Source organism: Aythya marila (genome assembly GCF_965140915.1).
Source record: "Aythya marila genome assembly, chromosome: 3".
Classification (NCBI taxonomy): Eukaryota; Metazoa; Chordata; class Aves; order Anseriformes; family Anatidae; genus Aythya; species Aythya marila.
The window spans coordinates 69,528,381-69,547,872 of NC_139044.1; the positions used below are offsets into that span (position 1 = coordinate 69,528,381).

General features: G+C 38.4%; 1 protein-coding gene across 1 annotated transcript in view; it reads right to left on the reverse strand.

Annotated features, from left to right (window-relative positions):
• PREP (prolyl endopeptidase) overlaps nt 1-19,492 on the reverse strand; it is a 100,422-nt gene that overhangs the window by 71,880 nt on the left and 9,050 nt on the right. Inside the window, exons 4-7 of the mRNA XM_082755873.1 lie at nt 18,655-18,785; nt 17,100-17,309; nt 15,793-15,914; nt 6,226-6,331 (exon numbers count right to left, since the gene is read on the reverse strand). Coding sequence (XP_082611999.1) covers nt 6,226-6,331; nt 15,793-15,914; nt 17,100-17,309; nt 18,655-18,785 — 569 coding nt within the window. The remainder of the gene's footprint in view (nt 1-6,225; nt 6,332-15,792; nt 15,915-17,099; nt 17,310-18,654; nt 18,786-19,492) is intronic.

A 19,492-nucleotide genomic window follows, 5' to 3' on the forward strand; every position in this document is an offset into this window, starting at 1 on the left:
TCTGAAGCTTTCTCCATACTTCAGGCACCCGTAATGGTACTCATCTGAGTGAATCTTCATGGTATAACAAGATCTAGTTCATGTTGCAGCCTCTCATGTAACAGGCTCTTGCTTCTCCCTGGATACTTGACCTTCCATGCAGTATCGTGAAGGCTGCAGCCTATTTGGACCTATAAGCATTACATGTAGATTGAACGTAGGAGCAAATGGTTCACAATGTAAAGTGGGATTAAGTACCTCTTATTTCCATAAAAAAAAAAACAACAAAAAAAAAACAAGTTAAGGAATAGAAAACATCCATCCATACAAATCCATTAGAAAAACTAAGGATACAGCAGCTATTATATCTCACTCTGTGCTACTATACTGTTATCCACCTGACTAAGCAGGGCAAAAAGTATCCTTGCAACTGGCTGGCCAACCTAATAAGGAGAGCTTTAAACTAAAAATGACAGGGGAAAGTAGAGAAGTTGTGGTTGGGTAGGCAAGCCAAGGGCCTGGGTGACAGGAAAGGAAGGGACACAGCAGTCAACACAGCAGAACTGAAGTGGAATCACTCCAAGTGTAAGCACATGAAGGAGAAAGTGCCTGCTGAACAGCCTCATTGGGAGGTTCTCAAACCTGCACGGGGAATCAGCTTGGTTGGGTGCCTCTCTGAAATGCCTTCTCATTAACACACACAACATGGGGAACGAACATGAGGAATCAGAAGTCTCTGTGCCGTTACAGGGCTATGAAGCTCACTGGGATCATGGAGTCGTGGTGGGTTTGGGATGTATCAGGAGCCTGTCAAAAGCAATGGGTCAAGATGAGCAGACAAACCAACATGGGGGCGACAGTAGTGGGTATCTACTGCAGACCTTCCTGATCAGGAAGAATAAGAAGAGGTGGTCTTCAGATAACTGGGAGAAGCCTTATCTTTACTTTTTCTTATGGGGAACTTTAACCTGTTCTCGCTGACCCTATTAGAACAGGCAGAATCAGGATCAGCCTAAACAATTCTGTATGCGACAAATTAGCGCTTGGACAAGTATAACAGACATGCGTATAGAGAAAGAAGAAGATGGAGATCATCTCTTAAGGAAACAGAGGTTTCTGTAAGTCAGCTTTCTTGTAGAAGTGATCTATTACAGTCATTACCATCATTTACCATCCCTGTTTTGTGACAATTGCTCCTTAAAGGCATGTAACTTTCCTTCAGGCAGACTGCAACTGTATTGCTTCCTTTCCTCGCTTCTGTCATCCGATGCTGCCATCTCCTCAGCTCTAGAATAGCTCAGCTGGAAACATGCCACCTAGATAAAAGTCTATGCTCAATGCCAGGTAATTCACAACTCCAGCTGCAGAAGAAATCAACACAAAACAGGCTGCTGTGTCAAATCAACCAGGTATACACATGAGTATGCGAGAGAGCTGGGGCATGGGCTTGAGGCACTGCTCCATGACTTCTGTGCTGTTTAACTGTTAGCATGACCCCTTGTCACATTTTTGGTCTGTGCCAATTAGCAGACAATATGTAGTCACAGTATGGGGGACAGTGTTTGCCAAAAACATTCTCTGTAGACAACTTGGACACAGTCACAATGCCTGGGAGTGAAGGGAGCTCTGGCACATGGGGAAGGCTGGCCTGTGCCTCTTGGCTTCAGTGTAATGGCACAAGTTAGTTTAGTGTAGGAGCATAAGCATAACTCAAGTTACACACCCACCCCATCCCATCCCAAAGATAGAGCAGTGGGAAGCCTCAACACATGCTTCAATCAGCCAGAAGACCTGAAGGGCTCAGGACTTCCAACATGAGGGTAGTACTGAGAAGAACACAAAACCTATGGATGCATCACTGCTTCCCCTATTGGTTGTAAATTCTGCTCAAGGTCTCTGTTTCAGCAAAAAGGGCAGTAGAGGGTATGTTGACAGGGACCATCATGAAGGGGTGCCAAAATATCTCAGACTTGTCTTCTCCTTTTCAGGAAATACAATAAAAAAAGGTACTGATTATACACTGATAGATGGGAACTGCCTTTTAGCTGCCTTCAGTTCATTCTTGAACCTGTGAGGACAGTAATAATTAATTATACTGCTTCATTGTAAAATTTTATCTAGATAATCAGTTAATTGCATTTAGAAGTGTTATTAGGATAATTAGAGCCCAGCTGCCTTGGAAACTGGATTTTTGTCAGTTTTGGAGACTGCTACTGATTAAGAGGTGCACTATGAAAATGCAGCATGATTTTTTTGAAGAGGCCAAATATATTTTATGTTCTCTCACTTCTCCCTAAGGTGAGGTTTTTCAGCCTTTATTTTCATCCCCTATAAAACAAAAGTGAAAAGACTTTGTCACTGGAGAAAGTTAAATTATAAATACAAGCTTTCAGAAGACTATAGTCTGGAAAAGTAGATCATTTGAATATACCTTTGGAAGACACTAATTACTGCTTTTTTCACTGTGTTAATGAATGACACTACTGGATAAAGTATGAAATAAAGAATACTAATAAGTTCTATCACTATACATACTACACAACTAATAACCATCCAGGCTCAAGAGAAGGAAAAAAAAATCTAATTTCATTCAGGGAATGGTGTTGATGACGTGTTATTGCTAAGAGAAATTTCTTTGTGCAGCCTCCACCGAATAGAGCAACTTGGTTCTTTTGGGGGTAAGACTGGATTGTTTTCAAGAAATTACCTTTTTCAATTTATCATACTTCTACTGACTTATTCAAGGCTACAGCAGATCCTGATGCTGTGAAATCTCTGGAGTATTTGTTCAGTACCACTGAAGCAAGTTTTAATCTTGATGACTGAGGTGTAAGACAACCCAAGTTAAAACAACAAAAACAATACTACTCCTGTTACCCTTAGACATTAACTGTCTAGAAATCAAGATAGCCACTGGTAGAGTAACAGATGAATGCTAAAATGTGACATTAAATATGACAACTGAAAAGCTGTGAAACATGCCCCACCATATAAACATAAGCAGGAAAGAAGTTAACCATTTGTGGTTTCAATAACATCAGCAAAGGAGACTAACAGGTGTTACTACTATCACCAGAAAAACATTCAGTAATTAAAAGATCTGATGCATATTAGATAATAAACTACCAATTTTTCAATAAGAACACACCAAACCTAGGTCTGATGCAACTTTTAGGTTGTACGTTATCTTGTCCTCACATCCTTCCTACTGAAAAAGACATTACACAGAATATTCTAATACAGACTGCCACAGGTATAAAAGAAGAGAAGGCTGTAAAAGGAACATGCATGCACACACACTCTTTTAATACAACCTGCCATTTTCAACCCTCTCTCTAAGAATCTACCCTACAGATATGGGAGCTTTCTCTTCTCCCTCTAGATTTTGGCTATTTTAATTCTTAACAAGAAAGACACTTTCTTAGCTCCCATCATCCAAGACATTCTTTCTAACTTTCCAGAAGCAGAAAGTGTTAATAACAGTATTTATGCTGGGGTTTCAGAACTCATCATCTTTCCTTTCGAATCACCAAAAATGTTCCTACAAATAAACAATTGCATTATTTAGAAAACAAAACTATCACATTTTTCTTGAAACAAAGTATGGATTTTATCTCCCAGTAAAAAGATAAGTTTCCATGTCTTGGGAATAAACTACTGGTCTTGAACCACAATTAATCTAATTTCACAGACACCTTGGCAATTTTCCAACAACCTGACATTTTTGACATTCAGTACTGAGGTCGCAACACTGAACTTCGTGACTTCTTCACAACCATTTGTGAGCAAGTGGGCCAAACAAGTGACCTTTTTCATTGCAACCATCATCTCAGAGAAACAGTAACAGAACTACAATTAACTCCACGAGGCCCTCAGTACATCAGAAGGAAAAGAAATTCAATCTTCAGTGGTCATATTTCTTGACTCTGAAAACACCTTTTTAAAGAAAACTCTTTAAACAACTAAGAAATTTGATTACCTCCTGTCAAAAGAAAAGATTGCACTGCTAGCAATCAAAAGCAAGAAAGGTGTGCCTAAGTTAGTTAACTTGACATTTGAAAATAGGTTTTTCAGGTAATAAATCACAGATCAGAATCAGCTCTGTATATTTTTGTGCAATTCTAAGTGACAGAAAATTCTTTAACTCATCACTTTACACACGAGCATTTCAAATTATGCAGTGGTACGTTGACCTTGGGAAAAAGCATTTTAAAAAGAAATTTGTGATTATATAATTGAAATGGTATTTATAACCAATATTGGCTACAGAGTAGCTTTAAAAACAACCTGTTGAAATCTGTCGTTCTATAACTAGGGTTTTGTTACAGGCTTCATAGGAATTCGAATCTCATCCATTACCTTCTGATTAGCAGCTGCTTTTATTTCCTTACCAAAAAAACCCCCACAACTAACTTGTTACCTTCTAAAAAGACTTCACTGCCTCTGATGTTCAACACCATCTGAATAAGTCTAAAGAAGTATAATACTTGAAAAACTTAAAGCATAAAGAAAAAAGAGAATGACAGCATCCTTGGACAACCTGGATTAAAAGAGCAAGGAAGGAAGAGAAATGTCTGAGAAACTGTATTTTTTTCCTCAATTTCAAGTACCACCTAGGGCACTGGAAATACACTAACTGTCCTGGTTTTCTTTCCACATCGCACAGATTAAACTGTCAATGAGAAAGGAAAATCATAAGTAGTATCTTAGATGTAACCAAAAGTATGAATTCTTCTCATTATAAATAAATTCTATTCTTAAAAATAGAAGGATAATGTAATATTTTTTAAAGTACAGATATTTTTAAAGTAAGACGTGATTCCCCTAGTTTTGTCTTCAAGGTTATCCGGTGTATCTATAAATGAGAGGGTGAATAGAGGAGGAGAGCTACACTTTTTATGCATTCTATCTCTAGCTGGAAAATGTCATCTTGAATGACAATACAATTTATCATTTACAAAACCCCCTCGCTATACTAAACAGTTTTACCTACTCAGTTATGATGTTCCATGGAAATGTAACATGTAATGATGTTCCATGGGAAGCATCTGCGATAAGTTACATTAGGTCTGCTACATTTTCTACATTCAAGTGGACATTAAACAACTACTTAAGTTGCCTGAGACAAATTTAGAAGTAATTAAGAAATATTTTAAAAGGGCAGAGTTACATGCCTACAAATAAAAAAAACAATCTCCCTGGAAAAGAATTTAAAAGTATATTATCTTCACTAACACTTAACTCACCAAAATTCAAACCATTGTATTAAGTCTTATTGATCAACTATTGATCTAATTGAGAGACAACCATGCAACCCTGCAGTATAATAAAGGCACTGACAGGGAGAAAAAAAATACACCCCCTACTGCAGAGCTGCTATCAGTTCTAATCACTCTCATACGCCTTGAATATTCTGTTTATGGCTAAGAGAACAAGTTTCTTAAGATCCAATATTTAACAAGGAGGTACTGCATTATTTATTGTCCCTGAAGTTTTTGAAAATAGAAGCAGCAAAGAATCAAAAAGAACTAAGTTGTTTTCTTCTGTGTAAAGCATATATTAAGGAAGAGATTTCAACAATGCAATAATCTGACAGTACAAAAAACACCAATCGTCAGAAAAATGCCAACCATCAACCACAGCACCTTACTTTTTACCCATAGTACTGAAGCTAATACAACAAATCTACACAAGCCAAATGGAACTCAACTATCCAAGCAAGTAAACGACAGTTCATAAATGTGTGTTTGAATCCTTAGTAGATGTTTCTACTGTAAGAATAACAGTGCTACAAAGCAAAGTTTTTAGTAATAAAACATTATAGTATTTTGTTCATGTCCTGGTACTATGCAAACAAAAAAAAAAGCATAGAAATCTTTTTTTTGTGGGGTTTATGTTTTTGTTTTGTTTTCATAGGGCTGAGCAGTTCTTTAAGAGAAACAAGCATTTTTGAACCATGAAAAAAATTGAACAAAATACTACTGGTGTAGAAAAATCTAAAAAAAAGTCTAAGACTGCCTATATTATTTCAATTTTCCCTTGTGACCTTTTAACATACTACAAAACTAAGAATGGATTTATCCATCTACCGTTACATAACAAAGAAAAGCAAGTTCTAAAACTTATCTTCTCATACTCTTAGAAAAAAGAGATTAAGCAATACCTATTTCAATATATATGTTCAAACATAAATATTTAAAACTGTCTTAAAATACAGAAAAAGCTGCAAAGCAAGAAAATACGTACCTGATATACCCTGAGATTCTTTCTGTAGGTCGCAGTACCACAGTCTGTTCACTGGATCACACCCTTCCCGAATGGACAGCAGGACATATCGACCATCATCTGATACCTAGAAATTACAGAAAATCAAAGCCAATTCATCCTCTGGAAAAAAAGATCTAATTTGAAAAATTAGTCCCTAAAACCCTACCAAAAAATGAGTTGATGCTACATTTAGTTGAATTAAGAGATGTATATGGAATATGAGAACTCACCAAGAACCCTCATTCACCACTTGTATCAACAAATAACATCAGTATAATCTGCCGACATTTCAGGAGATCAAAACCAAACAGCTTTATCTGTTTATTCTCAGATTTAATTAAAAAAAAAATATTAAAAGTATTTGAACAAAAGGAGTCTGTGTGTGAAACAAACATCCTTGCTACACCAACTTATTTTTACTAGAAAAAGCTGCACACTTCCCTACGTAATACTGTTATTCATAGTGCCATGCACAACACAGTGATTTAACCAGGTGGTAGAGGATAGCTTTGGATTTTTTGGTTTGCCTCATTACAATGAGTTTCCAATGTACCTGCTAGAAGTCCCTTGCTGCTTTGGAGGTGCAAGGAGGTCAGCAGCTTTGTCTCCCAGTGACTGTCTGAATGACAGTCACTTTACTCACAGCAATGTGATTCACAACAATTTCACAATTCAATTTCACCCTCAATTTTTCAAGTGACAATTAATTAGGTATGGTTTATGTCACAAAGCAGTACACAATGTCCTAGAAGTCATCCAAGATGCTAGTTTTAAGCATATATGCACTTCCCGTGGCAAGTTAAACAACGCTTACAGAATTTTCATTTTTGTCATTTTCATTAAGTTTACATGCTGCTGTTAAGTTAATATCATAAACTACAAACACATCATGAATTTTCAGATGAAGCTTCTGGTTTTTGTCTTTTGAGAAACACATACACTTGATAAAATTTCCAGAATGGAATCTGCTGCTACATAAACTCATCAACAAAGCCTTCTTCCTACTCAAGCTTTGCAAACATACCCTGCTTCCTTGCAAAGCTTTTGAAAGTGCAAGTTCATGAATGGAAGGCAGGAAGTAACAGGAAGTCATCAATTTAACGTTTCCCTCTCCTTGCGGAGCTGTTCTGGGCATGTTCCAAAATTACCAGGTTTAGATGTGTTATTAACAGCTGATGTAGGATGCTGGTTCCTGTCCATGTTCTTACATAACAGCGTGCAATGGAAAAATCAAATCTTTAGTCACAAAGTATGAGTCCAAATTCTGGAAGCTTTCCATTTGGCCCTAAGCATCTTCAAAAATTTTTTTACTCATAGATTGCAATAACCTCTTAGACTTCCTTGGGTTAATATTCCTAACTTTAGCTGTGCACTTTATTTTTTTATTTTTTATTTTATTTTATGTGCTCTTCAAACACATCCATGGTTTTGAAGGACACAGAGGAACTTAAAATACAGCATCAAATCTCAGAATAAGGAAGCTGACTAAAAAACAAAACAAAACAACAAAACCCAACAAATGAGTGTTTCCAAGTTATCTTTTTGACAAGCATTCTTATCAACAATGAATTACACCACTAAAGATGTCCATACATCTGAAAGTTTACGAGATGAACAGAACTGAACACCTAGGATTCCTCCTGGGACAAGAAAAACAGCTATGACAGGTTCAAGAGGCAGTCTGAAAAATTCAGACGATTTGCCTCCTCCTTCCAAGATGGATTATATCCAGAAATGAAAACCAAGATCAGGTGACCTCTTTTGAGAGAAGCATCTTTAGTGTTTTTACACAAAAATTAAACAGTTTTAATTAAACTAGTCACTGCTTAATATGCTGCTTAAACAACTGTTCATGCTTGCAAAAGCACCATTTTTCTTTATTTTCCTCACTAAGTCATAAAACATGCTAAGAAATAGCAAGTGTCATACACAAATATAAATTTCAGTTTAGCTCAACAGTATGATGAACAAAAGTCTTTCAGTCACAGCCAGAACCCACACAAATCTGTTCTTTGATGCTGTGAGTTAACAGTTAACAGAAGACTGCTCACTTTACCCAGGAAAGAAAACTTATTTGCAAGTTTCAGATGTTGTTGTAGTGAGGGCAATTCAGAACCTCTGACGACGGCAAATTTGAGCACATCTAATGAGTTTTTCCTTCCACATTCCCAGCTGGACAAGTGAAGAGTTGATAGCAGTTTATGTTTAATTTGAAGCAGGAATTCCCAAAGCATATTGCTGGTGGGATGCCAATTAGGTCTGTCCCTATCACTGAGGCTGTTCTTACATCAGTGAGCTCTGTAATCCAAAGGAATGTGACAGAAACAGGACAAGGCACTGTTGACTGCAGCATGCTCAAGTGTTCAGTATTACAGCACAAATTTAGACACTGGCATTCCAAAGTTACAGCTTGATGAGCAAATCTGGGCAGCAGTACCAGCTTATGCAGTCTCCACCTCTAGCTCCTCTTTCTGCTATTGTTGCTTGTATCCATACAAGTTCATTCCCCTAGTCATACCATTGCAGGCATTTACCATTTGGGTAGCAAACCAGACTGGGGAACTGATCCAGCTGTAAAATTATCATGTACAAAACCAGTCCTCACTGCCCCTTGCAAGGAAAGAAAAACCGAGGGGGAAGGAAAAAAGGAAAATCCAGAAGAAAAAAAAGGAAAAAAAGAATAAAAGGGAAAGCCCCTCTGCCCAAGTAGTATCTCAGTCAGTTCACTGTGCAGCTGCTCAAATGGCTGAGCTAACAGCACACCGAGCAACTGGAAACATGAGTAATAGGGGCAGAGATTGCTTTGAAGGCAGCTCAGATGGTAGTACTGATGAATGTGTAATCACGGCCTGAATGCCCCTGACTTCTTTATACCATAAACAGACAAGAGTCTTGCTTTCAAAGTGACAGAAGGAAACAGGATTTCCCAACTATCGTTTGGTTATCCTTGCACAAATACATCTTCGTGAGGTCAACTGCAATCCTTGCTCCTGGCCCACAAACTTACGAACTGAAATCCCATACCAGCATTTCACTCAAACCTTAGCATGCACTCATGGCTCAGCATAAGGGCAACAGCTGTAATGTCAGAACTGACAGCCTGAAGCAGAAGTAAGTTCTTCTGTTTTCCCACATCCAAGCTGAAAGAGAAACATATCTCAAGAATTTCTATGAGGAGAGATTCACAACATTCAGTTCATATTTCTGTAATATACTTTTCACTGTAAAACCCCATATTTCAGTAATATACTTTCTACCATTTCAGGCAACACCTGATAAAAGGTAAGGAGGTTATAAAGCAAGTAAACATCTTAAGGTGACACTGGCAAAGTAGGCCAGAAGTAGTTCTTGTAGCCTTCCAACTGGAGCTGAGCTAGTGAGCCTGCTCAATGCTTAGAAGAAAGTGCTCAGCTTAACAATGACTTTACTGGCATAACACAGCAAGAAGCCCTAACTCAGCACTGCTAAAGGAAGGATTATTTCAAAGAGCAGCTGCTGGTGTATAGCTTGCAGTTTTGCTGTTGCTGTTCAGTCAAATGACAGTATGGAATGGATTAGATCTGCTATTTCTGGCATATTTTTCTAACTACCTTTACTTCTTTGTGTCTATACGGTGTATCACTACGATAGAGTTGCTCACAAGTAATGCTCTATTTAAACTCTCAGCGACCACACCTTCTAAATCAAACCTCCTCTACATTTTATTTTATAGGGGGATGTTTTTTATCTTTACTAGCAATGTTGTTTCAGTGTTACCTGTTCTCTCCATTTCCATTTATAGTAAGCACTGCTTAGAAAAATATTGAGAGGAAGCAGTTTACCTGTGGCCTGGATAAGTTAACAGATGTAAGTTTCTTTATTTAAAGCCTAAGTAGTGCATACATGTAAAAAGTTTTCCAACTACTTACATTTTTCTTTCTTTTACAAAACGTAGTTAATACAAGTCATGTAAGGAACTCAAAGAGTCGTATCTTCTGCATTTAAAATAGCAGTAACAGTCTATGAGGATCCACAGCAAAAGCGAAGTTAACTATTCAGGCTGGATATCAGGAAACAGTTCTGCACCCAGAGGGTGGTCAGGCACTGGGACAGGATCCCCATGGCAGTGGTCACAGCACCGAGCCTGCTGGAGGAGTTCAAGAAGTGTTTGGACAATGCTCGGGCACATGGTCAGATATTTTTTTTTTGGGGGGTGGTCATTTGGGGACCCAGGAGCTGGACTCGATGATCTTTGTTGGTCCCTTCCAACTTGGATATTCTGTGATTCTATTTTGTCCAACAGCAACACATTTCAGACCAGCAAGTCATACATAATTAAACAAACAAACAAGAACAAGCAGAAGGCTGTAAGGTTTTCAGACTTCCTGGCTTTATGCATTGCTGCTCAACTAAAAAGTCAATAGGAGAGACATTAAAGTGCTTTGCTTCCAAGTAAAGTGGCTTGACAGCAACCCCAGTGAATATTAATGCTAGTTCTTTGAGTACTATCTGGGTAGTCACCACTGCAAGATTTAGGATAGGAAAGAGCCTTCTATTTTTAGTTCACAAATACAATCCCTCCAAATGCATATTATTATATCAAGGCCATTTTAAGCTAATCAATTAGTTTTTACCACTTTTGCCCTTTTTATTATCAAGGTGGAAAATTGGGATGGGGTAAAGAATAAAATAAATCAATCACAGGTTGAGATAGAGACAGATAATCTCAGAGAAGGAAGGGAAAATAATAATAATAAATAATAATAAAAGAATATAGAAGACAAGTAATGCACGATGGAATTGCTCACCACCTGCTGATCGATGCCCAGCCCATCCCTGATCAGTGACTGACACCCCCAGCTGCTATCGCTGCGCACGGTGCCACACGGTGTGGGACATCCCTTTGGGCAGCCTGGGCCAGCCGTCCTGGCCGTGTCCCCTCCCAGCTCCTAGGGCACCCCCAGCCTCCTCGCTGGCCGGGCAGCACCAGGAGCAGGAGAGGCCTCAGCTCTGTGCGAGCACTGCTCTGCACCAGCTGGAACATCCCCACGTTATCAGCATTATTCTCATCCTAAATCCAAAACACAGCACTGCAGCAGCTACTACAACTGCTTGTTTTGTTTTCTATTTGTATCACACTGGTTTAATCAACTACATTTCAGAAGAAATGATAGCGGGTGATCACAGCAATGGTTGATTTCAGGATCAGGTCTAACACAATCCCACTTTTTACATCCAGGAGGAGGCTGGATATACTCTAGGCAGCACATAGCCTTATTATATGTAAACATATCAGTGTGCTCTCCCACCATCCATTCCCTAGCCTAGAAAAACTGCTTTGGGCATTAACTCAATTTCCCTATTCCTTCAATTTCCTACACGAGACAGCCTTGTTCCAAAGGGCACATGGGTATTTACAGGCATTCTCCTTAAATCTAGCACAGAGTAAGATTAGTAGCCTTCTGAGGTAACAGACTAACACTGAAACTGTTTTTTTCTGAGGTCATTAACTTGCTTTTGAGTGCAATGAAAGCGCCATAGCATCAGGAACTTGGCTCTGTAAGAGATTACCGTCCCTGTTTGCAGCCAGAAAGTTTGCCTGGCTGTTTCACTTGAGCAAACTGACAATGTTTTGAGCCTTCCCTGTTTATTTCTGTTCATTCTTCCCCTGTGGATGCTGCACTTTCACTTTCTTGCAGTGAAAACGTGCCCTCGCCAGCACACACCTGGCAGAGGTTGTTCCTCTGCACTCTGAATTTCATTTGCAAGTTCACCTCCCTGGCTGGGAACCACTGATGTAAACTGACAGCTCTGAACCTCAAAAAAATATATATATATTTTCGTCAGGTTATGGATTGCACACAGTGTGTGTCAGACAACAAACCGTACTTGTTTACTTCTGGCAGAATTAGGACAGGAGGGTTCCCCAGCCCTCTCCTTTCCCTCCTGTTTACATTCCTGCCTCTACAGCAGTGACTTTTAACACCACCAACTGTGAAATGCTCTTATATAATTTACTGTTTAACTTTGAGAATAACAGTCTGGCTGTGAAAGACAGCTATGATACATGAGTCTGGAGAAGAAACAAGAACACGCCGCGGAGATAGAAGCCTGGGAAGCTCCTCTACTTTCAGAGAGTACCGATGACATTGCAAAGGTTTTAAAAATCATACCAGACTGCCATCTACTGGGATGTTACTCGAGCTCTCTCTCTGCTTCTTCCCAACTCCTCTACCATCCTAGAATCTGTACCAGAAAAGTTAAGTGTTTTCTCAACTAACGAAAAGATTTGATAGCATCTTCTTCAAAACTGACCTAGATACCGAGTATGACTAGCAATACAGAGGTTTTTCTCGAAAGCAATCCATTCAAGTGAGGAGATGGAAATGCATCTGTCTTTCTATCTCAACACCGGTTTCAGCACCAGACTAAGCATGCTTAGTGCTGGAGTTGAATGAGTAACAAGTTAAAAAGCTGAAGGTATTTTCTTACCTGTTGCCTTGTAAATACAATAAGCTGACAAAGTTTTACTCAACCCTCTTCTGTCCTAATCAGTCACCTAGCTTCTTCTCTCCACTGAAGCTAAAACCGCTCCAACTCCCTACAATGTACCCAAGATTACTTATTTTTTTCAAGTATGATGGCAACATTAGAGCTTTTGCAGTCTCTGAAAGATCTCCTTGTCAGGTACTTTTCGCTGGCAAGTAAGGTATTATTCTCCATCTACCCTATGGTTTCAACACCTGCAATTTCTGCTCAAAACTTAAGTACAAAACTTCAAGTTCCATCCCTGATATAAAGAAAGGTTGAGTGAGTTGATACTTAAACCACCCATGCCATAATCCAACCATCTTCCCTGGAGCTTGTATACAACAGAAGAGAATCCAACTGTCTCTGCCTATTTGGCCAGCAAGGCCCTCTAATAAACAAATGTTTTTATTTTAATCTGACAGGAATGCAAGTAAGCAGACTTTCATAAAATGCTGAGCTGTGCAAAGCTGTATTCTAAAATCTCTGGCAGCATATTAGTACCAGGTAAGAATATTTATATGTAGGGTAGTGCCAATAAGCTGTATCATTTGATTTTTACTAAGGCTACTTTAATTTTTCCCTATTATTTTGTGGTCTTCCACTTTCTCAAGGACACGCTTTAAAAAAACTGACCAGAAAACTTGTTTGGATGGTCTGAAAAGGAGATTTTTGACCTATACCACAAAGATGAAACCACATTTTGCAGTCACACTGGTATCCTCTAATTGCAGAATATTTGTTTCCTCCTGACCATTAAAAACCATCTTTCATTAATATCACGAAAACAGAGCCACATTTAACAGCTAGAGCTCACAGCACAACCCTAGAAAATCAGCTGTTTTATACAGTAACGTCACTCAGATAACCTCATGGTTATTTACTGAGGCAGATCTCTGCTTTGCCACACCTTAAAATAGCATTTCTTCTTAAATATCAGTATCTCCAGAAGATTACGCCTCCTACGAATTAGGAGAAGTTTTAAGCAGCCACATTCATTTATTAAACAAGAATGCACAATAGCGATGTGTGTTCTCTATTCACTACTTTTCCCTTTATCCCAATATTCAGGGGGACGTTTCAATCCCAGTGATTTCAGAACCAGCACCTGCAATAGATTCTATTACTCTCGTGTTCTATAGCAAGAACTACTACTACCAGTACACTCTTCCTATCCCTTATATTAAATGCTCAGAAGTGTGTGGGGTATATTTTCATTTATCACAAATATTACCCAAGCATTTGGCATCAGAGAAAAAGACACTTTTTATGTTGAAGTTTGCCCCAAGGTTTTTGCTCACAACAGAAGAGCCAGAAGATGCAGGATGGCTACTTCTCTATACCCTGGCCTGGAAAACTTTTTGCTACCCCCTGTAAGAACTGTGCTACAAGTTCTCTTCCAGACCCAGTACACCTACAAAGCAGGATATGCTAATGAATCAAGACTGCAATACCACTCCCCCAAGGAAAAGGAATTTGCATCACAACAACATGTGTAGTTTCGCTCACAGACACTGCAAAACAATAATAATCACTTGATGTATCACTTGTGTGAATCAGTGGATACATCACTACAAGACATCTGTCACCAACAGAAAGAAACCCATTTATTTATGGAACTAGGGAAAAATAAGGATAATGATTTCTAAATTCCATGCTATTGCTAGTTTAACTCAACAGAACTAACTTTTGAATGGTAAAAAAAGTTTCAAAGCCCTATTTGCAAGTTTATACTGATTTTCAGGTCAGATGGCAAAGGTATGCTTCATGAACAGATAACATTATATAAAAAGGTTCTGTTTATCTGTAGGTTCCATGACTAAATTTGATTTGTATAGACAAAGTTCAGTGTGGTCACTTGGTGAAAAACCTGTCACACGCACGTTCACTGTCTCGTTTTGAATCTCAGAGCTCAAATTCTTTGAGAGACGCTTTGCTTGCTGGCAGCCCACTGAAAAGAATCCCCAACATTTTCATGTGTTGATATATTGAATGGTGAGGATAAATTGATGATCAAATCTTTAAAAGGAGGTACTCTTAGGGAAAAGCAGTTCCTGGAACTGAATATCCCAGTCAGGGTAAGTGCCTTCCATATTCAATTAAAAGCGTTAGACCAAACAAGACCTTTCGTAGAAGCAAAACCTACAGATTTAGCATGGTAGCCAGAAAAGTACAAAGAATTGCAACAGGATGTTATCCACTGGTAAAATGTAAGTTCCCCAATTAATAGAACAATCTCTATGTTCCAACAGCACTTCAACGGTGTTTAAGTGAGCATGTAATTCTAATACGAACAATAAAACACACCAATGACAAAACTTATGGTCTTTTGAAGCATTCACGTAAGGAATAAAAGAGCGTGGTTACCTACAACTATGGTTAACTGGGACTTCGAACAATGTATACTTCGCACAACAAAATAAAACTTAAGAAGTCATTTCCAGCAGTCACTCTTTCCATCTCTGCTAACACTGTCCACACCATATTTGTGTTGATAAAGTTTGTTGAAGGGGAAAAATAAAACTCTCCAACTGTGCACACGGTATTAACAGAAATTTTAACCTATATGCCTCTATTCTTCAAATAAGTAGAACACACATTTGCTTTCAGGAAAGACACCATGAAAACAAAAGCAAAATAAATATGCGGCAGGGAATATCCAGACATGATGCTTATTGGACTGCACTTTCTATGCAAGAAATGAAGGCTGGGGCTTGACACTGACACTGAGCAAACAGAACAGTGACAGATTGTCCATCAAATGATCCTTGTGTATCCTGGAATTTACATCAGACTGAATATCCTCAAAGAATTAAAAAAAGAGTACATGACGGTGTCGTTAAAGACTTGAGGACTGGTTTAAAGCAGACCAGTCTTACTTTCAGCAATTCTTAGTCAGTAATTCTTAGTTCAATGCTCAGCTCTGCAACACTAATAAAAAGATTTCTTTAACAAACTGTTTTCCACTCTACAGCTGCTACCAGCTGTTAAAACCTGAAAAGCCAGACTTGATGATAAGCTTCACAGTGTTTACCATACCTCAGCTCCACCCATCCATTTTGGTTCATCGGGAAATTCAGCACATAGGATATCTTCTGACTGGTTAGTTCCCAATACATGATAATGCAGCTTTTGGTGCAGATTAGTGGAGGTCTCAGTGCCTAGTGAAATGTAGATATTTAAACTAATTAGTTGTCAAAGAAATCCAACAAGACCCACGTAAAACCCTCAGGACCTTCAATAACCCTCTGTTTTTTTAAAAAAAAAGAGAACCATTCAGGAAAAAGAACTAGGAGCAATTCAAGTCTACAAACCACTCTCCTGCAAACAAGCAACATTATACACAATAAAATAAGACATCAAACCACATGGCAGACCTGTTCAGTTACCCTTTTCGTTTACTTCAGATACTTTCTTCAAATGTCAGGATTCATCATTTCAAGCTTCACTTTCTAGAAATACTAAACATGCAAAGAAAAACAACAGCCTCTGCCACACCATTCAACGATGTGTTTGCTCCCATCTCATCTTGGACAATCAAGGGGAGAACTACTACTAATCCTAGAAACTTTCTTACTTCCTTCTGCTGAAAATAAAAAGCATTCTGAAGAGCTGCAGGAAGTGCTATTTGTCTCTTCCTTTTAATATTGTTCTTGCAGCATTTTCCAATGCAACGCTTCAGCTTCTGAACTACAAACATGCCTAAAAGTAAAGAAAACACATGGTGTGTACCTAACTTGCAAGTTTGGCAAAGTTATAGGCTGCAAATATAAATATAGACGAAATTTAGGTGGTCTCTGTAGGGTTTAATAAAGAGCACAGCTCCAGAAGAAACTTCTCAGTAGTACTGCCTTACAGTAACAGCTGCTAAATTCCTTTCTTGTGCTACTCCTAGAGTTCTGCTAGCTTAAACTGGGCAGTGAAACGCAGACGAATTAGCCTGACTGAGTAATAAACACCTTATGCCCCAGTTTGCTCTTCACCATTAACTTCCCAAGTCAGTTCACCTATGGCCATAAAAATATGTAAGGGACAGCAAACTAAGTAAATTAAATAAACTGTCACGAGACATCATATTCCAGCCAACAACACCCTGTATGAAAGCAAAGAAAAAACACTGCAGAGAAAAAGAAGAGGACCAGTAAACTTTCAGAAGACAGACAGGGCCAGGCAGACAAGAGTGTCCTTATGAAAGGAAGGGACACTAATTAAAAATAGGTTTTGGTCATACAGGACAATCTGATATCTAATTGTATAAAGTAGTATATCTAATTATTTGTTGCACCAGTTTACTAAAAAGGTCATTTTGTTTCCTCATAGAGTATAATCAGTGCAGTCATACTTACCATCACTTTTCCCATCTTGTTTTGGATAGCAGTTATAGAACATTCCTTTTCCATCATGGGTCCATGCCATGCAACTGAATTTAACTCTCTCCAGCGTATCTGGAAGCTCCTCAGGACCTTCCACCTTCATGAACTTGATAGTAACCCAGTCAGAACCACTGGAACTCAGGCCATATGCGAAGTATTCGCCGTCTTCACTGAACGCATAACCTAGGAAATTGGAACCAAATAAGATGTGGTAAGAACCAGTAAAACAAATCAGTATTTTCAATACAGTGTTTATTTTGCCACACAGCTTTTTACTACTTGCTACACGATAGTCAAATCCCAACAAAAGGGAAGTGAAACTGTGAAAGCAGGTAAAAGAACTGTGTTTACTCAACAACAAGAGGAGATTTACTTTCTAAAAGACAGTAGAAGCAGCTACATTATTATTTGGGATGTGCAGCACTTTTCCTGTCTCTGTGGGCTTCTCATATAATTCATAGACCCATATTTAAGCATGCACACTCATGAAATCGGTTCAGTAACATCACTTATGTCCAACATCTAATAGACAATTTGAGTAATATCTCTTCTGCTTCCCTAAGGCTGGGGTAAGGGATGGAGACTGAAAACGCACATAGGTATAGACCATAACATGAGATTCTAAGACAATAAGAGCACCAAACAAGTCAACATGAATTGAAATGCAAACAGTAAAACCTGATATAAGGCAGCTACCATTTCAATATTGGAATCACTTAAAACTAAACCCTGCAAAAACCACGAAAACTGAAGTAACTGGAAAAATTCCCCACCAGTGAGCTAATGGGTTCATTGCTGGTATTCTCAGCTAAGATCTAAGATATACGTAGTTCCATCTGAACTGTGAAGAATAAATTATTCTGAAAAAAATCAGAAAAGTTTCCATCATAGTTAACAAGGATTGAATTCACTTTTGCGAATCAACTCAAGTGAAGAGACCGAATTATTGCAGGCCTATCAACATCTGAAAGTTACAACTAGAAAAAGTTTCTTGCATAGTTTTTATTAATTGATCTTGTACAGACTTCAAAGACTTTGTAGAAGCAAGGCTCTTGAACTTAGAAAAACCAATGGCAAGTGGGAAAATGGACAGATAACAGGAGTTAATACCCTACTGAACACAGGTTATTTTGTTCCCAAAGAAGTTAACGCTGTGCTCCTTCAAAGCATCTTGCATCAACCTGCTGGCTTTAAAATGTTAAGAGAATTAGTTGATATGAATGCATCAACTTTTCTTTCTTAGCTATGGACAGCATCAAGATCAGTTTATATTTCACTGAAATACATTCCAGAGTTGTGAGCAAAAAAAACCACCTGTTCATTTTTGCAGTATTTTGTGAATAAAATGTAGATTTAGAAGTGTTCTTCTGAAAGGCTATACAAATCCACATATGGCTACTGTGCCTACTTTCATGCAAACACACCACTGTAGCCATACTTCTACACATGAAGAGCCGCAAACCATTTCCAACTTGTGCTGGAAAGACAAAACCTGGTTTTGTTCAGCAGGAACTGCTGTTTCACCAACCTCGTAAAGCCACAGTGCCATCATCAGAAAGCTTATTTGGATCAAGAAAAACTTTGGCATCAGCATCCAAGGAGTCTTGTACATATAGAACTCGCTGATTCTGTAGTCCAGTATTGTAAAAGTGAAAATACCTAAAAGAACAGAAGAGGGTAAAATCAGTATGAAGAACTCAGATTTTCAATTAGGCTAGCAAGACAAATTTGTGTGAGATTGTCAAGAAATAAAAGGCAGATAAAAATATATAGAATAACAAGCTTTGTAGTAGAGCAAGAACCACGTCTTTCCTTTGGCCATCAGGGAGTCAGTCATCCTTAGTAGGTGCCTTGCTCTCTCCTTGGCACAGAGGAAGCCCAGACACCAATTTCCGTGAAGATCAGAGGAATCTCAGCTCAACAAGATATAGAGATTATACAAAGGAGACTGTAGGATGCACCTATAATATCTTTGAGCAATAAAAACTGCATTTACCACAGTGCATTTCAAACAAAGCAAAACATTCTACAAATTCCAAGTAACTGTCTGCTAAAAAGCTCTGGCAGCCTTAGCGTTTCTATTACAAGTGTTGGCAAAGGTTCCCATCTCCTATGATCTATGCTTTGTCATTCACGTAGCTGCTTTCAAGCTGCACTGGGCGGTAGACAAATGTTCAAATGAAACAGAACTGAAATTGTTTCATCTGTATTTCCCAAGATCCATAACAGGGCGTGCATTTTGAAACAGTTGTAGGAATGGAGTTACATAATTCTCTTCAGTGAGAGATACTGTTCACAGTAGAAGACACTAGAGAAGAAAAATTAATAACTGTATTTTATGTAATTCATAGCTACTAGTTTCCTTC